This window comes from Fusarium oxysporum, chromosome 1 (genome assembly GCF_000149955.1).
Source record: "Fusarium oxysporum f. sp. lycopersici 4287 chromosome 1, whole genome shotgun sequence".
Lineage (NCBI taxonomy): Eukaryota > Fungi > Ascomycota > Sordariomycetes > Hypocreales > Nectriaceae > Fusarium > Fusarium oxysporum.
Genome location: NC_030986.1, coordinates 2,195,355 through 2,214,269, shown reverse-complemented (window position 1 = coordinate 2,214,269; position 18,915 = coordinate 2,195,355). Strand labels below are relative to the sequence as shown.

General features: G+C 50.6%; 6 protein-coding genes across 9 annotated transcripts; 3 read left to right on the top strand and 3 right to left on the bottom strand.

Moving 5' to 3' along the window:
- Positions 1 to 2,240: 2,240 nt before the first annotated feature.
- FOXG_00190 (glucosamine-fructose-6-phosphate aminotransferase) lies at positions 2,241 to 5,765 on the top strand. 2 transcript variants are annotated; one of them, XM_018376351.1, is made up of 4 exons: positions 2,241 to 2,732; positions 2,971 to 3,041; positions 3,231 to 3,462; positions 3,605 to 5,765. In XM_018376351.1, exons 1-4 carry the CDS (start codon positions 2,728 to 2,730, stop codon positions 5,394 to 5,396), a joined length of 2,100 nt encoding a protein of 699 aa, XP_018231899.1. In that variant the 5' UTR covers positions 2,241 to 2,727; the 3' UTR covers positions 5,397 to 5,765. The 2 variants fall into 2 exon arrangements, with proteins under 2 accessions (XP_018231899.1, XP_018231900.1); XM_018376352.1 differs by having other exon boundaries at positions 2,971 to 3,462.
- Positions 5,766 to 6,586: 821 nt separating this feature from the next.
- On the bottom strand, positions 6,587 to 7,990 carry FOXG_00189 (20S proteasome subunit beta 7). 2 transcript variants are annotated; one of them, XM_018376349.1, is made up of 3 exons: positions 7,731 to 7,990; positions 7,519 to 7,666; positions 6,587 to 7,470 (listed from the first exon to the last, which is right to left on the bottom strand). In XM_018376349.1, exons 1-3 carry the CDS (start codon positions 7,758 to 7,760, stop codon positions 6,863 to 6,865), a joined length of 786 nt encoding a protein of 261 aa, XP_018231897.1. In that variant the 5' UTR covers positions 7,761 to 7,990; the 3' UTR covers positions 6,587 to 6,862. The 2 variants fall into 2 exon arrangements, with proteins under 2 accessions (XP_018231897.1, XP_018231898.1); XM_018376350.1 differs by having other exon boundaries at positions 7,519 to 7,990.
- Positions 7,991 to 8,188: 198 nt separating this feature from the next.
- FOXG_00188 (uncharacterized protein) lies at positions 8,189 to 11,591 on the top strand. Its single transcript, XM_018376348.1, has 2 exons — positions 8,189 to 8,905; positions 8,960 to 11,591. Exons 1-2 carry the CDS (start codon positions 8,372 to 8,374, stop codon positions 9,356 to 9,358), a joined length of 933 nt encoding a protein of 310 aa, XP_018231896.1. The 5' UTR covers positions 8,189 to 8,371; the 3' UTR covers positions 9,359 to 11,591.
- Positions 9,674 to 12,443, bottom strand: FOXG_00187 (uncharacterized protein). Its single transcript, XM_018376347.1, has 2 exons — positions 12,059 to 12,443; positions 9,674 to 11,988 (listed from the first exon to the last, which is right to left on the bottom strand). Exon 2 carries the CDS (start codon positions 11,250 to 11,252, stop codon positions 9,897 to 9,899), a length of 1,356 nt encoding a protein of 451 aa, XP_018231895.1. The 5' UTR covers positions 11,253 to 11,988; positions 12,059 to 12,443; the 3' UTR covers positions 9,674 to 9,896.
- On the top strand, positions 11,737 to 13,427 carry FOXG_00186 (sterol-4alpha-carboxylate 3-dehydrogenase (decarboxylating)). Its single transcript, XM_018376346.1, has 2 exons — positions 11,737 to 12,402; positions 12,464 to 13,427. Exons 1-2 carry the CDS (start codon positions 11,923 to 11,925, stop codon positions 13,115 to 13,117), a joined length of 1,134 nt encoding a protein of 377 aa, XP_018231894.1. The 5' UTR covers positions 11,737 to 11,922; the 3' UTR covers positions 13,118 to 13,427.
- Positions 13,240 to 18,702, bottom strand: FOXG_00185 (uncharacterized protein). Of its 2 annotated transcripts, XM_018376345.1 has the most exons (5): positions 17,550 to 18,613; positions 16,788 to 17,484; positions 14,790 to 16,732; positions 14,598 to 14,739; positions 13,379 to 14,535 (listed from the first exon to the last, which is right to left on the bottom strand). In XM_018376345.1, the coding sequence occupies exons 1-5, from the start codon at positions 17,925 to 17,927 to the stop codon at positions 14,531 to 14,533; spliced, it is 3,165 nt and encodes a 1,054-aa protein (XP_018231893.1). In that variant the 5' UTR covers positions 17,928 to 18,613; the 3' UTR covers positions 13,379 to 14,530. The 2 variants fall into 2 exon arrangements, with proteins under 2 accessions (XP_018231892.1, XP_018231893.1); XM_018376344.1 differs by having other exon boundaries at positions 13,240 to 14,739; positions 17,550 to 18,702.
- Between the last annotated feature and the right edge of the window lie 213 nt (positions 18,703 to 18,915).

The window sequence follows — 18,915 nt, the reverse complement described above, 5'->3', positions numbered from 1 at the left end:
TTTCTACAGCTCACCCTTGAAGAAGAGCGAGCGTAATCTCTATAGAACCCAAGCCTGAGGATAACGGCAAGGCTAAAATGGAGAGAGGCATGGAGTTGATATCTTTAACATGGGGGTCTCAGTTTTGGGGGAAGATGACGTATATAACGAGATGCTAACAATAGCAACGCATATATTGGTTCAGGTCCGGAACTAGTTAATCGGCAACTCAACCGACGGCGGAAGGCGAACCAAGAGAAACAAGACCGAAAACAAGATTGATAGGAATGAATGCTGCGGAGAAAAACATGGGCTAGAATACATCGAGAAGAGGAAAAACAAGCCAAGAAGCGCGCTTGCACTTGAGATGGGAAACAACGCCGAGCGGAACGGAGTTGGCGCTAGTCAGAACGGGTTGCTATTCTTAGTGAGATTGATTTTTTTGGTTGGGGCGATTGAGGCTGTGAAATCTTAAGTGAACCCAAGCGAACTGATTCAACTTCAAATCGACACAGGCACAAACACAAGGTATTGGATGAGAGACCCACGACCTAGGGACGATCCATCTGATGCTAACTTTGCTAAGACCATCAATGCATCACTGCCCAGGTACCCATGATTACAGAACCCCCCCCAGAGAAAGTCAGTGTCAGCTATGTACTTGTTGTTGTAGTGATATTATCTATCTGTTGATCTTCAATTGCATAGACGCCATATGTTTCAGAGTCATCACCGTGGGAAGCATAAGCTTCAGGATTTAAAAAAACGATGGGCGAATTCAGGGGCACGCATTGCATGTCTGCATATGCACCCCTCCACAGCAAGAGATGCAGGGGATTTACCAATGCCGACTGGTAGCTTCCGCAGTCTAACACTGAGTGAGTGACTGAGAGTCCCTGAGACCTTGGCTAGGCCGGGAGTCAATACGAACGAACAAAGGCGCGAGTGGGGGAGACATTTCTCGTATGGAGGCGCAGATCTCTCGCTTCACGATAACGCTGCCGTTTCTCTTTCTGGCCTCTAAGTGGTAGGATGAAGAACGAGTTGGAACGAGCTGCAAGTTTCCGCTCTTCTGTTGGTGTTGACAAGGCTCGGGCTAGTCGGGAACCCCGTGAGGCTGGTTTAGGTGTGCTGTAGGTCTAGGTGAGGGTGGAGGCGGAGGAGTGGTGGATGACAATGTTTGTGGTGGGTTTGCAGATATGATAAGTGACAAACAACTAACCCAGTGCATACAAATGGTAACTTCAGAAAAGATCGTGGTTCGACTTAAAAAGAGTGCGGTGAAAGAGAGAATGCTACCTTTTACCAAAAGTTACTTCCCGCACCAAGTACAAGAGACAAAGTTCATAAGCAGATTAGCTTTGTAGATCAGGAACTTGCCTTTGGGACGTCGCTATAGTTAATGGGATTGTGAGATTATTGTTAGTTCCATATATCTTAGGTACACCTGTACATGCGGCTCGGCGAGATGCGTTGCCATGACGAAGGTAGAGAGGTAAACGGGACCTAAGCTTCACGATCTAACTTGAACTGTGACAGACCTGGAGTTGCACCAGGGTGTTCAGGCACCGCCTTCCAGGCCCTGGAATCATTACAGCGCGGGCTAGATCCAGCGAGGCAAACAGCGATCGGTATTCTTAGAACTTCGATACGTAGTTGTTGCAGATTATTACGAGTCTGAGCGTAAGGCATTGGAAAGCAACCAGAGGCGGACGAAGCCTTGGTGTGGTTTTTGGTCTTGGACCCTTATGCAACCATTAGCCACGGCTGACAATGGCTTCCACTCTGTTCCAGCTAACGTCTCAACAGCCGCGAGCTACTGCCACGTTTACGATAACAGATGCCGTGTAACAGGATCAATTGGTCATCTGTTGGTTCAGCTGTATGATGATGGCAGGTCATCAACTGTAGACCAAGGTCAGGTAGTCAACTCAAAACGCCTGATGGTGTGCGGTATCCCTGAACCATCTCAAACTGCGAACCGCCCCCTCACAGTTCAGGGTTGTTATCGATATGTATGTAGGTATTCTCATGATATTCCTCTGTTACCGCTCCCATGTCTTGCCCACTTCCCGCCAGTTCGTTCGTTCCTCAACATCTGTAAATTGTCCGTAAAGAGACCAGCGAGCAGATAAAAATACCTACAGACCAGACCAAACCAAAAACATGGAATCTCTCACCCCTGTCTGGGCCCTGTCGAAAATACCCCCGCTACTGTCATCCTCAACCCCACTCTGCCCACCAGGACAGCAAGCTGCCTGCATGCAGAACAAAAGTGAATGAGAGACCTTGCTGAGTTGCAGGTCACTTTTCAGCGAGAACTATAGAGGAGTATACCTAAGCATTAGGGAGCTTAGCCTCCATGCTCACCTCACTGAGGTGCGGGCCAGGGACTCCACACCATGGGAAGCTGGGACCATCCTCTACGGAGACCGCTCTGCCCGCCTTTCGCCTTCACCCAATGTTGTAAGGCAAGTTGACTGACTTGCTGGAGCTCAAACGACTACATATACAACCATCTCCTCCTCCCTCCTCACCTTTCTTGTTCTGCTCTTCTCTCCTCTTTCTCCTCCCTCATCTACACCTCATTGCTTCTTGATACCCCGTCCTCAAAACTCTTCCGCCTGTTTCCTCTCCCTCACTCTCCCCCACACATATCCGCTCGCTATCGGCTCTGCTCTGCTCTCACCGACCGTCTCTTAACGAACCCATTGTCCACGTTTTTCTACCGCAAAGAGCTCAGTCAACATGTGGTAAGGAAGCTTCCTCTTCCTCTTCGCCGTCACCGCCTTTGTTACCGCCTAGCCTTTTCGTCTGCCCCGCCAGCCACCGAGCTTCCACCGATTCTTTGCTTGCGACCGACGCATGCTAAGATGGGATGGATGTTTATGGTTCAAGGCGATGGATGGGAGAGAGAAGCTGGGCTTCAAAGAAGGAATTCTGCGACCCAATTGGTGAAACAAAATAACAATAGCTAACCATTACGATCAGTGGTATTTTCGGATACATCAACTACCTGGTGGAGAAGGACCGCAAGTTCATTCTCGACACTCTTGTCAACGGTCAGTAATTGCTTATCCCATGCTCATGTTCACAAGCATAATCATAATCATGGGCTGCGCCCATGTTTTCCCCCTCCTCAGCTGCCCCTCACCACCCCTTTCATCAGCCATGCCCCGCCCCGCCATGCACTGGTGAGACGCGGGATCAGCGCCCAGATTCGTGTTGCTGACACAGCCTTTTGCAAACAGGTCTGTCCCGTCTCGAGTACCGTGGATATGACTCTGCTGGTCTAGCCATCGACGGCGACAAGAAGAAGGAGGTTCTCGCTTTCAAGGAGGTTGGCAAGGTCGCCAAGCTCCGAAAGCTCATTGACGAGTCCGACCTCGACCTCGAGAAGATCTTTGATTCACATGCCGGTATTGCCCACACCCGATGGGCTACTCACGGTCCTCCTTCCACCACCAACTGCCACCCTCACCGGTACGTTTGAGAAATCCGATATTCCCAACCCGATTGCTTAATTCTTGATCTTCGTTGTTCCATTTTGAGGATGCGAAGATCAGTTCTGAATTGGGAGAGTGATTTTGAACACGGTGTGCTAACTACAAACCCCTGAATGCAGATCTGACGTCAACTGGGAGTTCACCGTTGTCCACAATGGTATCATCACCAACTACAAGGAGTTAAAGACTCTTCTCCAAGCCAAGGGTTTCAAGTTCGAGACTGAGACCGACACTGAATGCATTGCAAAGCTCACCAAGTACATCCACGACCAGCACCCATCCATTGGCTTCACCGACCTTGCCAAGGCCGTTATCCAGGAGCTCGAGGGTGCTTATGGTCTTCTCATCAAGTCCGTCCATTACCCCCATGAGGTTATCGCCGCCCGAAAGGGTTCTCCTCTCGTCATCGGTGTCAAGACCGAGCGTCGCATGAAGGTCGACTTTGTCGATGTTGAATACTCTGACGAGAACGCTGCCCTCCCCGCCGAGGCTGCTTCCCAGAATGTTGCCATCAAGAAGAACGACCTTCTTGCTCCCGACACTGGCCTTCTCGGTGCCGCCGACAAGTCTCTCCTCCACCGATCTCAGTCTCGTGCTTTCATGACTGATGATGGCATGCCCATGCCCACTGAGTTCTTCCTCTCCTCTGACCCTTCGGCCATTGTCGAGCACACCAAGAAGGTCATGTACCTCGAGGATGATGACATTGCCCACATTCACGAGGGCTCCCTCAACATCCACCGCCTCAAGAAGGCCGATGGCAGCTCCAACGTCCGAACCATCCAGACCCTTGAGCTCGAGCTCCAGGAGATCATGAAGGGCAAGTTCGACCACTTCATGCAGAAGGAGATTTTCGAGCAGCCCGAGTCCGTCGTCAACACCATGCGTGGTCGTCTCGACATTGCCAACAAGACCGTCACCCTTGGCGGTCTCCGCTCTTACATCTCCACCATTCGCCGATGCCGCCGCATCATCTTCATTGCTTGCGGTACTTCTTACCACTCTTGCATGGCTGTCCGTGGTGTCTTTGAGGAGCTTGCTGAGATCCCCATCGCCGTTGAGCTGGCTTCCGATTTCCTCGACCGACAGGCCCCTGTCTTCCGTGACGACACCTGCGTCTTCGTCTCTCAGTCTGGTGAGACTGCCGACTCCCTCATGGCTCTCCGCTACTGCTTGGAGCGTGGTGCCCTGACTGTCGGTATTGTTAACGTTGTCGGCTCCTCCATCTCTCTCCTTACCCACTGTGGTGTCCACATCAACGCCGGTCCCGAGATCGGTGTCGCCTCCACCAAGGCCTACACCTCACAGTTCATTGCCATGGTCATGTTTGCTCTGTCTCTGAGCGAGGACCGTGCTTCCAAGAAGGCTCGCCGCGAGGAGATCATGGAGGGTCTCTCCAACGTCTCTGCCCAGATCAAGTCCATTCTCGAGCTTGACTCCTCCATCAAGAAGCTTTGCGAGAACTTCAAGAACCAGAAGTCTCTCCTCCTTCTCGGCCGTGGCAGCCAGTTCTCCACTGCTCTTGAGGGTGCCCTCAAGATTAAGGAAATCTCCTACCTTCACTGCGAAGCCGTCATGTCCGGTGAGCTGAAGCACGGTGTCCTGGCTCTGGTCGACGAGAACCTCCCCATTATCATGATTCTCACCCGTGACGACCTATTCAAGAAGTCACTCAACGCCTATCAGCAGGTTATTGCTCGCGGTGGTAAGCCCATCGTTATCTGCAACCCCTCTGATGAGGAGTTCAAGTCTTCTGAAGCCGAGAAGATCGAGATCCCCAAGACGGTCGACGTTCTCCAGGGTCTCCTCAACGTTATCCCTCTCCAGCTCATTGCCTACTGGCTTGCCGTTCTTGAGGGTCTCAACGTTGATTTCCCTCGTAACCTGGCCAAGTCGGTCACTGTCGAGTAAGCTCGTTACTGTGTTTTGACTGATGGTCGATGTACAGTATGAGTTTGGCGGCTGCTTGGGTTCCTCTTTGCTACTTGCAAGCGGCTTTTGATGAAATTTGGAGTTGGGTTTTGGACTGCACTGGCCTGCAATGAAAATGTTGGTCAAGCATTTTGTGTTTTGTCTACCAGGATAGCATGGAACGAAGTGTTTGGCAAAAATAAATGAATAAATGGGAGGCCAGGGACCAGGCTGGTCGTGGTCAGTATTAGATGGTAACCCTCAAGAAGAGGCTGAATAGGCACGTTGGCTTATTTACGATACATTAGTTCTAGGCAACGTAATCACGAATATCAAGTCTTACAAATTGACAATAAATTTGGTATCTAATAATTGTGAATGCTGCTGCGTCTGCAATCGCGTATGGAGAGCCTCATTGGATCTCTACATTCGACCATGCAGCGAACTAAACCATCGTTCACCGCATAGCATGAGGTAGTCCTAGATGTTAGGAGCAAGGTCCAAACCCCTTTCTTGATTTCCTCCCTGGCAAAACAACGGGGGAATTTAGTAATCATTTCATTAGCAGGTATGTCGAACTGCTTGCAATTCTGGGGGTGCCGAAGTTTTTTTTTTTTTTTTTTTTTTTTCTTTTGGAAGGGCCTCTAATGCTGGCTTTGTTTTCCAGTCGGTCTGGCAGAGGTCAGGTAGCTTTCCAATTTCAGGTCTCCCTGCAGGTTTAGGCGCAATGGGCACGGGATTAGACACTAGGCCCTCGCCTTCAATCTCTTATCACTTTTAGAAAACTACCACTCATATACAATATCAACTCATTAGAGCCCAAGACTTTGGTATCTTATCTTGTGTGACGCTGCATGGCCTTTTTGGCAAGGTCATGCTCATAAGGTTGAAAGAAGCTTCATCCTTAACATAAATGCAAAGGACAGATATTAAGAAAGAAAGAATACTTATTCCCTCCTTATACCGTATACAAGTCAAGGCATTGGATTAAACGTCAGTTGTTATAATAGCCGAGAATCCCAACCATATACCTCTGTGTAGCGAAAATAGAGGACTGGGTTAACTCAGGAGCTATCTTGTTTGTAGTTGAGACTTGTGGCAGAGATCTTATGACCACATACTCGAAACCTAGTGCATAGGGCTAGAGGAGACACATAATATCCTATCATCAAACATACTCTCGAATGATGAGATGTGATGTGTTCTTACAACTCTACCATTTCCCCTGTCTTTACCTGTTCCCAGGCTATTGGACGAGAGGGGGGAAAGGAATTTCATCAGTGGCTTATTGAAGTTCACTGCATATTGTCAAGTATTATCATCATCATGATTGTACCAGCTGAATCTTCTCTAAAGTAACAGCAATCAAGCCGTTTTGGCTTGTATCTTGTGCAACCTCCCTAGTTGATTAAAATGTGACTGGCTTTCGTCACTCGGTCCTCCCATTTCAGCACCTGCCACGGGATTTAGACAGTTTGAGTACCATATCCGCGAATTCTCTCGGCAAAGGCCCAGCTCTGAGCCTCGAGCTGCAGACCATCGGTAAGCTCCACTCCTTCCTTTGTGACGACAGCCATCGAGTAAGAGTCCAAACTGCGAGCGTCGCGGTAGTATAGAACCTTCATGCATTCCTTGATGATCTTGATAGCCTCCTCCTTCTCCAAGTTCTGAGCGGCCTCCTCGTCGGGAACATGACGACGCATGATAGGCTGGGCTAGCATGGAACCGAAACCCGTAGCCAGACTGGGGGCACTGTAGGTACTGCCGAGTAAGTCGGCAGCGGCAAGGAATGGCTTGTCATCGTCGTCGAGGCCAGCAACAAGGAGATGGTTCCACAGAGGGTCGAACTTGGAGCGTCGGCGGTAAAGCAGCTTAGCGAGGTAGCGGTGGAGGTTTGCGGCATTGAGACGGGGAGCGTCGGGGGATGTGTAGGCCTCGTCGAGGGAGAGGTCGATGAGATGGCGGTCGAGATACTGCATATCGGAAATGTCGCCGCTGAAGCCAACGACCGAGGACTCGGCGAAGGAGCGGAGTCGCTTGACATCGGTGAATCGGGCCAGAGAGCCGTATGACGCTGGGAACAATTAGCTTCTATTCAGGTATCGGCGCAGATACAACTGACCTAGGTTATCAGCAGCCATGACAACACCATCCTTGAACTTGACGGCGATGACGGAGGTACCAGTGACGATGGGCTGTTGGGTGTTTTGTTTGGGACCATTATCGGTCATGAAAGAGGCATCGTAGGCACCGTAAACATCGTCTCTAGGCTATTGGGGGTCAGTTTATTTGTAATTGGCCATGCTTGAAGGTGTAGTATCTGGGAGCACATACACGGCCCCAAGCTTGCGGACGGTGATCCATGGTCTATGCAGTTGAATGAAATGGGGAGAGAGAAATGCCGCGGATATTCGTTACTTCGACGTGAGAGAGTGAGATCTTCAGTACGTATAGAGTATAGTTTTCGTCGCCGTCAGTTTTGATGAGTTGATGATGGAGTTGAAAGAGCTGATGTTCGTTAGTCCAGCCTTGCTCGACTTGACCTCACTGTCGCGTCCAACGGCAGCCTGCGACCAGCGGATAGGTGAATGTGGAGGGGCATTACATAAGCCAAGCTTGGGGCAGTGATTGGATCGACTGGCAAGCTGCAAGAGCTGTAGCTTGTAAAGTAGAGAGTACTTAGCGTGCCAGCTATAACGCATGTGGTTGAAACGTACCACTACCCAGGGAGCTCTCGCATGAAGTTGAGCCCCACTCGCACCTGCCCACCTTCCATGGCCAGCACTGGAATTAGAAACTGCCCGCAAAGCGCAAAACATGAGGTAGGCACGGTCTAGGTCAACACCATCAGCCTCATCTCGACTAGGCCAATTCCTCACCGTACACAAACTCAGCCTTGCATTTAATCGTCGCCGCCACTGTAAATCGCTTCGCTCATTTCAATTCTCTCCAACTCTACTGTAACAAATACCAAAATGCTCACTTCCGTGGGCCGGGCCGCCGTCCGTCGCGTTCAGACAACCCGCCTTTCTGCTTCCGCCCCCTCTGCCGCCCAATTGCTCTGCCGCCAGTCGACCATAAAAACTGCGCTCCCCATTCGAAGCTTCACCGTCTCAGCATGGTCCCCCTCTCCTGCCTCCGGCGATAAGAAGGCCGCCAAGAAGACGACGACCACCACCACTAAGAAGGCTACTCTCACCACCAAATCCAAGTCTAAGGCGACTGATAGCAAGTCCAAGTCCCAGACCAAGGCGAAGCCAAAACCCAAGGCTGCTGCGCCAAAGCCTAAGAAGGCCAAGAAGGAGGTTGATCCGGAGAAGGCGAAGAAGCTCGAAATCCGGGAGCTTAAGAAATGGGCGCTCAGAGACAAGCTGGCTATGCTTCCAGCCACCACTTGGGTGCTTTTTACGTCCGAGAATAAAGGAAGCCTCACAGGAACTGGTGGAATCACCCAACAAATGACTGAGCTATCCGAGAAGTTCCGTCAACTGACCGAATCCGAGCTTCAAGTGCGTCACCCCCTCCCCCCCTTCTGTTACTAAATGAGCTAACACAAAACTCAGGACCTCTCTCGCAGAGCCGTTGCCAACCGCCAGAAGAACCTCGCGACTTATAAAGCTTGGGTTGAGACTCACGAGCCTGCGCGCATTCACTTGGCTAACAAAACCCGCCGCCGCCTCGCTTTCCTGACTGGCAAGCCTGTCAAGCAAATCTCAGATGAGCGTCTGCCTCAGCGCCCTACAGGCTCTTATTCCCTTTACCTTGTTGACAACTGGGACAAAAGCCATGCTGAGACTAACCAGGCCAAGTTCAAAGAAATTGGCGAGTCCTGGAAGGACGTGAACCCTACTGAGAAGGCACTATATGAGCAGCGCTCCGCTGACCAATCTGTCAAGTACAAAGCCGAGATGGAGAAGCTTGATGCGCGCGCAAAAGTCATCCAGGAAACTGGACTTGCCTAAGGAATTGAATATGAGGGGCTGCCACTTAGATTAGAGAGAAATTCTATGTACAAATGACTGTTTCGTGAGTGATCGCTGTGGTGCAGGTATAGGAACTCATGGTGTTTATGATCTATTTATGGTATGGTACTGATTATAAAGGGCTAGGGGTCAAGGGAATGGTAACGGGGACTTTGTCTGGTCTGGTTTGGTCTATTTTTGTTCTTGTTTGTGTTTGTACTGGATCGTGTATGGTACGATGGCCCTGGTTAAGACATGACATAACCCAGACTCAGCTGAGCTGGCAGTCACTTGGGAATAGTTGATAATCAAAGGCTCGTGCAACGTGCGTTTTGTCTATTTATGTCGCCTTATAACATTGAAGGACCAAGCTTTGCAGCTCTATCTAGTTGCGATGATTGATGGCAACCGTTGTCTAGACCAAAGAGGAAAAAAAACCGACAAACGCCTCGCTTATGATATGAATGTTCAAGTCCTCCCAGGATGCCAAGTCGAGTATAATATCCAAACTGAAATCTGGTGCGAGCAGTCATCTGACTTATCCCTGCTTCTCATAAGGCGGGATTTCCAGAGCAACTTCACCATCTGCTCCATACCACTTCGCGCCACTTGTCTTGATTTGTCTTCCACTCGCAAGGTACAGGAGCAAGTATGTATGTTTCACAACATGGCCCCAGCAATATAATCGTATCCAGTCGTGGGTTTTATCTCTACGACACCAGGTTCCCCAGCCCGCCAAACCACTCTTGAGATAATTAGCGAGGAAAACCCAAGTATCAAACCGGACAGTTGGGTCCCAGCCACTGCAGTTGATCAGCCAGTATCCTCGTTCGAAGGCTTCGATATCGCGTTTTGTCGTCGGACGATATCTCGACGACAGATCGCGGGCGAGTTTTGCGAGCTTCTCAGATATCAAATCTGCAGGATCGATGTCGTCAACTCCCACGGATGGGGATGGTGGCCGGATTTCCAAGCTACTGCTGACTTGGTCTCCCTGCGAGTTTCTCGTTGACAGAGCTGGGCCTGTATCGCTAGAGCTTCTGACTAGATCACCATGCTCCAAGTGTCCAATCTTGGATCGTTTTGATAGTGGGGGTTCTGACCCTGCACGAGGCGATAGAGCTGGCGAGTGGTTGCTAACCACACTGCCAGAAATATGAGTGATATCTGGAGCCAAATGCTCGAAGGCTATCACCTCTGTATTCGCCGAGGGTATGGGAACCTCGGCTGCTTTGTCTGTTTGTGGCGTCGTAGGTACGATATTTATGATTCCAGGGGCCTCTACAGGCCAAGTTGCTTCTTGACTGTGAGGTGGTAGGGAAGAGGGAATATCGACTCTCAGTCCAAACTCTGGTAACGGAGGACGCTTCTTATGCGCAGTTGGCGACGAATATGGTTCCTGCGATGGCTGAGTTCTTCGGACGTAGCTGTGTAGTATACGTGACGGTGAAACGTCTAAGAGCGCAGCATCTGGCATGGGATAAGAGTCACTGATTTGACTCGCAGGCGCACACCAGGAGTTGATTGACCCGAAACTAGTATGGTCTGATGAGGGGATCGCACTCCGAGCCAATGCCTCACGCGGTAGACATGGTGATGATCGATTGTCTATAGCTCCTTCGAAACTTAGATCTTGGGATGTGATCTCAAACGATCGTCCAAACGAAGTTGTTACCCTGGTCTGACTTGGCGATGGCGCCCCTTGATATCTTTCTGGTACACGCTGTTGTTCCTCAACTGTCTGCGAATTTATCACAGAGAGTTGTGTGCGCCTGTGAGGCTCAAAAGATAGATAAGCTTGGGCAAGTTGTCGATATGAAACATCATCGGTTGATCGACTTGGTGCTGTGATGTGGACAAGAATCTCTGCGCCGTCCGAGCTGTTCCTTGCCATAGTCTGAATGCCAGTTGAGCATGTCGACTGCTTCTCGCCTAAAAACACTATTTCCCAAGAGAAGAGGAGTAATCGTGCTGAAGAGGAGAGGGAATGTTGTTCCCCAAGGTCGACAATGGAAGTTGTTTATATCCAAAGGGGTCCAAAATAGCAAGTAAAAGAGAGCACAAGCCAGGTGAGACAAGGGTGAAGGTATATGGAATGAAGTTGTAGGCAGGCAAAAAGAGAACAAGAAAGAAGAAGAGTGGTTATGGTAGTCCTTAGGTAGTAGCAAAGGCCAGAGAGGAAAAAAGAGAGAGGAGAAGTGAAGCCTCGTGACACACGATATCGATTCACGCCGTAGACGTACGTAAAGAGGTAACTTAGTTCATGAAGCCGCTGAAGATTTAAGGAGCTGATCCACTGATTGGTTGCTACGGTAGGCATCTAACGTTAAGTTGAAGTTGTGGAGGTGCTACAACCCCCACCATATTCCCATTAGCCTAAGATATCAGCCACACAGAAGAGGACCCCTGCTCTCACCACCAAATTAGCTCTATCCGTACAGTGGCCGTACCCCAGGATATTATCAAGAGACTCTCGCTCTGGCTTACTCTTCCCACCTCCTCGACTCCTACTGCTACCGTACTCTCACAACATACGCAGGCAGAGCAGACACACACCACTGAAGATGGCTGAAAAGACAAAATCTAGAGGTCCACTCGGGAGAGTTGTCGTCATTGGCGGTAACGGCTTTCTAGGTCATCACATCGTCAACCAGGCCCTTGAGCAATGGACAACCACTGCCACTATCGGCGTCGACTTACGATGCGAGCGCAATCGCAATCCCAATGCCGAGTACCGAGAATGCGACATCACCGACCCCGAGAGGCTTCTCTCTCTGTTCGAGGAGCTCAAGCCCGACGTTGTCATCCACACAGCCTCTCCTGTTGCTGTCAACCCCAATATCGGCCATGATGTGTTCAAGAAGGTCAACGTCGATGGTACACAGGCTGTTGTTGACGCCTGCCAAAAGACGGGTGTTAAGGTTCTTGTGTATACAAGCTCTGCCAGTGTCATCAGCGACAACGTTACTGATCTGCTCAACGCTGACGAGAGGTGGCCTTTGATTCGTGGGGAGGCGCAGACTGAGTACTATTCAGAGACCAAGGTTTGCTCACGCCACATTCAGGTCGTCCCAGACTGTCTCGCTAACAAGATACCACCCGCAGGCACAAGCAGAGGAGATCGTTCTCAAAGCCAACCGCCAGGAGGGCTGCAAGCTTCTCACTACCTCCATCCGTCCCGCTGGTATCTTTGGCGAAGGCGACGTCCAGACTCTTGCAGGCATTCTCAACGCCTACAAGCGCGGCAAGCACACAATTCAAGTCGGCGCCAACGAGAACCTCTTCGACTTCACCTATGTCGGCAACGTCGCCCATGCCCACCTCCTCGCTGCGCAGCTCCTCCTCGCCACCGCTGCCTCCCCCACCATCCCCCTTGATCACGAGCGCGTCGACGGCGAAGCTTTCTTCATTACAAACGACACACCTGTTTACTTCTGGGACTTTGCCCGTGCCATCTGGCGTGCCGCCGGTTATGAAAAGGGCACAGAAGGCAATTGGGGTCTCAACCGCGAGGTCGGCATCGCCATCGGCTATGTCAGCGAGGTTCTCGCCAACATTCTCGGAAAGACCCCTACACTCACTCGCAAGTCTATCATCATGAGCTGCATGACCCGTTACTACAACATCAACAAGGCCAAGCGTGCTCTGCGCTACCAGCCTGTCTGGTCCTTGAAGGAGGGCATCGATCGTGGCGTGAACTGGTTCCTTGAGCAGGACAAGGCGGCTGCTGCCGCTGCCGCTGCCGCTGCCAAGGCGTAATCTTACTAGTAATGAGGGAAATGATCAAGAGGGGGCTCCTATCTAAAGAAAGAGCGAGGCGAATGTGGTAAAAACTTCATATCCGGCCACGAACAGCATATTTTGGCCTAAATATTCAATATGTGAAATCTTTAATTATCGTTTAGTCTACGAAGATTCAGCTTCAAGTACATTTTTAATCTCGCCCAACAAGACACATCGGCGTGACATGATTCAAGTAGCCCAACGGTCAGTTGGAATATGGTGTCTTGTAAACATCAGCGCCAGATCCCACGATTTGAATATAATAATTTTAGTTGTGTCCAAGCAGGTGAGACCAAGGTCCAGTCATTCAGTCGTAAGTATCCAAATGGAACATAATCTATTGTTCCTATCTCGCTTGTCGTCACTTAAATCCATGACCAAGATCCCATCAGATCCCAGAATGAAGCCAACATAAACTAGTTTGCATCCTCACATCTGACCCAGCACACACGCATGCACTTTTTTGCACGAGGAGTCAATGACCCTCTTCATCTTGATCTCGCCTCGCTTCGCCTCACCTTGCCCGGTCTCAACACTCCAATGGGAATCAACCCGCTAACATGGTTTACTCCATCCAACTCAGGTATAGAAGAAGATAGAAAGAGAACCGAAGATAGAAAAAAAAAAACATAATAACACCATCTCTTTGAGCCCCCTTTTGTTTCGTAAGAAAAAGGTATAGACCTCCAGCCCTTCCCCTGCCCAAAGAACAAACACTCAACCCAAGAGAAGATGGGAGTAGCAGACATGTATCTCTCATACCACTTAGGTGACGGGAGCTTGAGGAGAACATGGCATGAAGTTGAGTGTCGAGAAGGGAATAGTAATAGGAGCGAGATCATCATCCCAGCTTCCAAGAAAGAAGAAGAAAACTGCCAGGTTTGTCGTGTCGTGTGGTGTAGAAAACGATAAATGCCAAGGGTTTTGTGATTGGTAAAATGCTTTTTTCCTGTTTGTTCGACAGTTGTATGCTCTGATATAGCATATATAAGCCTGAGGAAGAAGCGAAGAGGAACGCCGTCGACTATGCAAATGACTCTCTACTCCCAAATCATACCTCCTGAACTGCATGTAGAATAACGAAACGAAGCTTGACACTGGGCGTTTCCGGGCCCAGCTGTAATCAAGAATATCATTGTAAAAGACAAGTATCATGAGTTGCCGGACACACCAAGTCCGCTGCCTTGACGTCCCATACCAGAGTTACGCCATTCTCGCCTCCTGCTATGCTCGGCGCTATCGAGCTGACTGTCCGACTGGTTGAACTGGTTGACCCCATAAGGCGAAGCATTGCCCAGATCGTTACGTCCTCGGAATCGCGCAGGAGGAGTTCCGTGCCCATTGTTGGGGTTAGGCATTGAAGGGTCTTGTATCGTGCGAACAGTGGCTTCACCCTGCCAAACTGCTGGGTCAGTTTCTACTCGCCGAGCTGGTGGTCGGGTGGAGTTATCCTGACGGTTGTAGACCTCGTTTACATCGGCAATAGAAATCTGTCCCCGTCGATCTTGGAAACGCTTCAGAATATCCTTCGTCGTGAGGTCTCCACTGTTGGTAAAGATGTAAGGATCGTTCATGAGGCCAAGGATCTCATCAGGAACCTAGAAAAGTCAACATAATGGCCACCACCCTAAAGAATGCCGATTCTCACCTGGCACATTTCCTCGATATGTGTAATCATCATTTCCACGGCATCAATAACATACATAGCCTCGCTATCTAAAGCAGGTGCCCTGTTGGGATTTGTTAGGATATTGGGCGCAATAACGGTGGCAAGATTTCTCGTATCCATCTTAGAACCAAGGTCTTCATCCAGTTGGTGAAACGTTCCAGCCCACTTCAGGAAACTGAACAGAATCTCAAGACAGTCTCGGTGGCTCTTTGGTAGGAGACAGCAGGTCAAGTGCAGGCACTGCTTTCTCTTCTCAGGGTCCGAAATCTTGGCAGCACTGATCCATAGCCTGTATAGCTTGTGAGTCATCAGCGGATCTGGTAGATCTCGCAGGTAACGTTTGAGAAGCGCAGCAAGCTGAACGACGGGCTGTTCCATAAAGTTGACCACGTCACAACCTTCAGCGTTGATAGTATCCACCAGGCCTTGCTGCTTCTTGATGTTGCCATTCTTTCGGAACACGCCCTCAACCGAGAGATCCATCTTACGCATCGACGAAACAATATCATCGATAACAGCTGGGATTCGAAGCGTGCCCGGACCAACACCGTCTGTCGAATCCGCACCATCCCTTTCGATGATGATCTCTAGAGGCACACCGAAGACGCCCTTTTTCTTGACGTTCTTGCTCTTATCATTCTTGAAGGCTTTTCCGATATTTTTCCAGAAAGTCGCCTGTTTACGCGACTCAATGAAGCTCAGTAGTTCTTCCAGTGAGAATTCTTGCTCAATCATGGGCTGCATGGTGAGGACGGCAAGATGGCGGACGTTGAAGTACTCGAGACCAGAGAGTTCAGAGAAGAACTTTCGTCCAATTCGCTCTTGCACTGTTTCAGTGCGCTCTCGGTCGGCTGACTGCGTCCGCAGATGACCCTGGTTTGAAGAAGATGCATCTAACGATCGATCTTGAAAGGGCTGTGGTGCTTTCTGCTGCAGATCTCGGGACTGCTCGACAGCTACTATCCTTGAGATATCATCCAAAGTGATACCATCATTTTGTCCAAACATTATGTCGGTCGAGCCTTGTGCACCGTGGCCCTGCCCAGCATCACCAGATGAACCTGGGCGAGGGCCTTTGCCATCAGTGTCCATCACTCGAGAGCTTCGAGCTTGTCGAGCACTAGACGACAGGTGCCTATCCAGTCGCGTGCTGCGTAGCCTGCGTACATCATTAAGAGTGTTCTCATAAGACGACTCTCGTTTGCTGCCACCGGGTCCTCGTGACTGTGAGTCTCCTCCCCTTGACCTCGGGTCACTTCCTTGACCATCGCCTGTACCATACCCGTTATTATCAGTGTCATCTTTGGATCGCGGGAGGGTTCCATTAGCTTTTAGAATATCCAACAGCCGAGCCAACGCGACTCGAAGTAGAAAAACATATTGCTGTAGTTTTGAGACGTGCTCGAGTGGTAAAGCATTGGCTCCAGCACAGTTGGTGCAGTATATCTTTCGATCCAATGCGTTGAGGCAGGCCTCTTGTAACGATCGTCCAACATCTCGCCCGCACCTTGTGCACTTAACACAGTTCAGGTGCCACCTCAGGTCACCATTCTTGGCACACTCGTCCTCGACAGATCTGTGGCAAAGAGAGCAGTGGTCAGAGTCGTTGGCAGAGAGCTTTCCGCCGCTTGCGGTCACCGACAGCTGACCGTCATCATTCTTTACTGCGTCAAGGTCGCTCAAATCGTCTAGGAACTGGTACAGGCCTGTAGATGCGCTGGCTTCGCGCTCGAGACGGAGGGCACCCTGAAGGCAGATTCGAATTAGAAGCTTGAGATAATGGGCAAGACCTGTGACGAGGGACAACAGCTCTTGCGTGACACCGAGTTTGTGAGTAGCGTTGTCTTGTGTCTTGGAAAGTAGAGAGAAGAAGGAAACAATCTTCTTGCATAATAGTTTGGCTTCTCGCCCGTATGACATCCCTAAGCAGAAAGTTAGATCTCATGCATCTCACATTCAAAGCTTGATAGACTGTACCTTTGTCGTTCAAGCCCACCATAGTCTCATCTAGGCGATCTGCCGACTGGAACAAGACCTCAACGTGCCAGATAAAGCGCTTTGCAACAAAGACACCCTCAACATATGAGCCATTGCTGACATGAAGCAGCATGTCAGAAATGCAGGCAGCAGAGGACTCTTCAAAGGTCGACAGGACGCTCCATATACGGAACACCTTCTCTTCCATGCGCTCTTCCTCCACACGGATAAGGTCTCTGCCTGCAGCATCGTCCGAACTTTCCAGCGCAGGTCGCGAGTCCGTGGGTTGCGCTAACCGCACATTCCAGAATTTGTGAATCATGTAGCACTCAGGGTGCCAATGCTGATTTTGTCCATTTCTGAAGATCTCGACGAATTGCTTTAGAATGGCAGTCTGGCAGCCATTACACTGCTGCGCAAACTGTGTGGAATAATGATAATGGCAGTAGACGTTTCCGTCATGTTCGTAGTAGCTATCCTGAGCGCCGAAAATTGTTGAACATAAAGAGCAGGTAAAATGATCGACGTGGTACTTTCGGTCTAGGGCCGTGATGTAGGAGCCGCGGAGCGCTCCCCCGCACTGGTAGCAAAGGAGGCCAAGTCGACGAAAGTAATCGGTTTCGCACAGAGGATATTGTCCCCGGCCATTTTCGTCTTCGGCAGGGAAGAACTTTGAGGCCACTATCTCCCCGCAATCCTATTAGTGAAAGATTAGTATCTGACCGTGATCGAGGAGAACAGGGCCGGCCTAGGGGTTCGCACCTGGCACTTGAAGCAATCAAGATGGAATGTTCCATCAAGAGCTCGCACAAACTGACCCGTTAAGGGCTCACCACACGCCTGACACGTCCTCGTCTGGCCGCTGGCGGATCTTCCACTTCGCCCTCGCGATCTGTTCCGCTCAGCACTTTTGCGGGGCGGCTGGTCCTCAGCCCATCCTGGGGGATTCGGTGTACCTGGGGCGGAGGCGGGTGGCCGCGGTCGATAGCTGCCGTTGTCGGGTGTGCGAGTTCTGTATATTTGACCACCGTTCTGCCAGTTTGAATCGGCATGCGGGGGCATGTCCTGGGCGTGATAATCGTGGGAGTGGTCGCCATGGCCATGCTCGCCGAGCATGGCGTCGTCGTAGCTCGACGCCATCGTGAAAGCAATGCAGGACGTCGCTATAACACAATTCCCCCTCCTCGCTCCAAACCAGTCAAGCACGAATGGCCTATCGAGACCAAATTTCCAGCAAAGGTCGACAGGCGTTTGCAGCGGTCGGCATCAGCACCAGCTGAGAGGAAGGCAACGACGGCAGCAACACGGACTTGATAGGGGCCAATTGGCGAAGTCGGGCGACTAATTCAACACGGTGAGATGCGGTATCGTTCGTGGGATAGGTAAGATCGAGCACTATCTGGTGTTCGCGTGACAGCCGAACAATAAGCCCACCCAGTTCGGACTGGGATGATGAAAGGCGGCAGGAGGAGCAAGTCGGTGGCAGCGAAGAAGCGATGCAGTGTGGTGCGGCACAAGACAACCAAGACCCGATCGACCTAGCCTAGTTGTACCTTATGTGAGGCTGGAGCAGGTACTGCACCCGTAGACAGTAAGGCTGAAGCGGAGAAGGGGAAAAAGAGACAATGGAAGAAGATGCGATCGATGCAAGCGCGGCGCAGCGCGTCTGCGGCAGCGTGGGATGAAGGAGCGTGGGAGATAAAAGTCGAAGCCTGTCGTGAGAGTCTAAGGTAAGGTTAGGTAGGTAAAGTGAGGTATGGATACGGTGTATGGAGTAGAATATGGAGGTAGCAGGAGGCGCCTGGCGGTAGGGGAGCTGAGGGCAGTTGTGGTGGTGGTGGTGGTGGAGAGCCCAGGGCCCAAGGATAGACACTTAGAAGAGGTACCTCCAGGCTGTGCTGCAATAGGGGATTAGAGGTCAGATTGAAGTATTCGACCTGGACCTCTAGGACCTTACTCTACTACCTTACACATTTACTGCTAGGGGCAAAGGTCGGGTACCAGTGGAGGCAACCTTGGCGGGGGCCTATTGGTACAGTGCCTAGATGAGACTGAGCGGCAGATTCTACGCCAGATCAGCTCCAAATAAGGGACGGGGCTAACTAAAAATGGTCTCAGGAGGGACAAA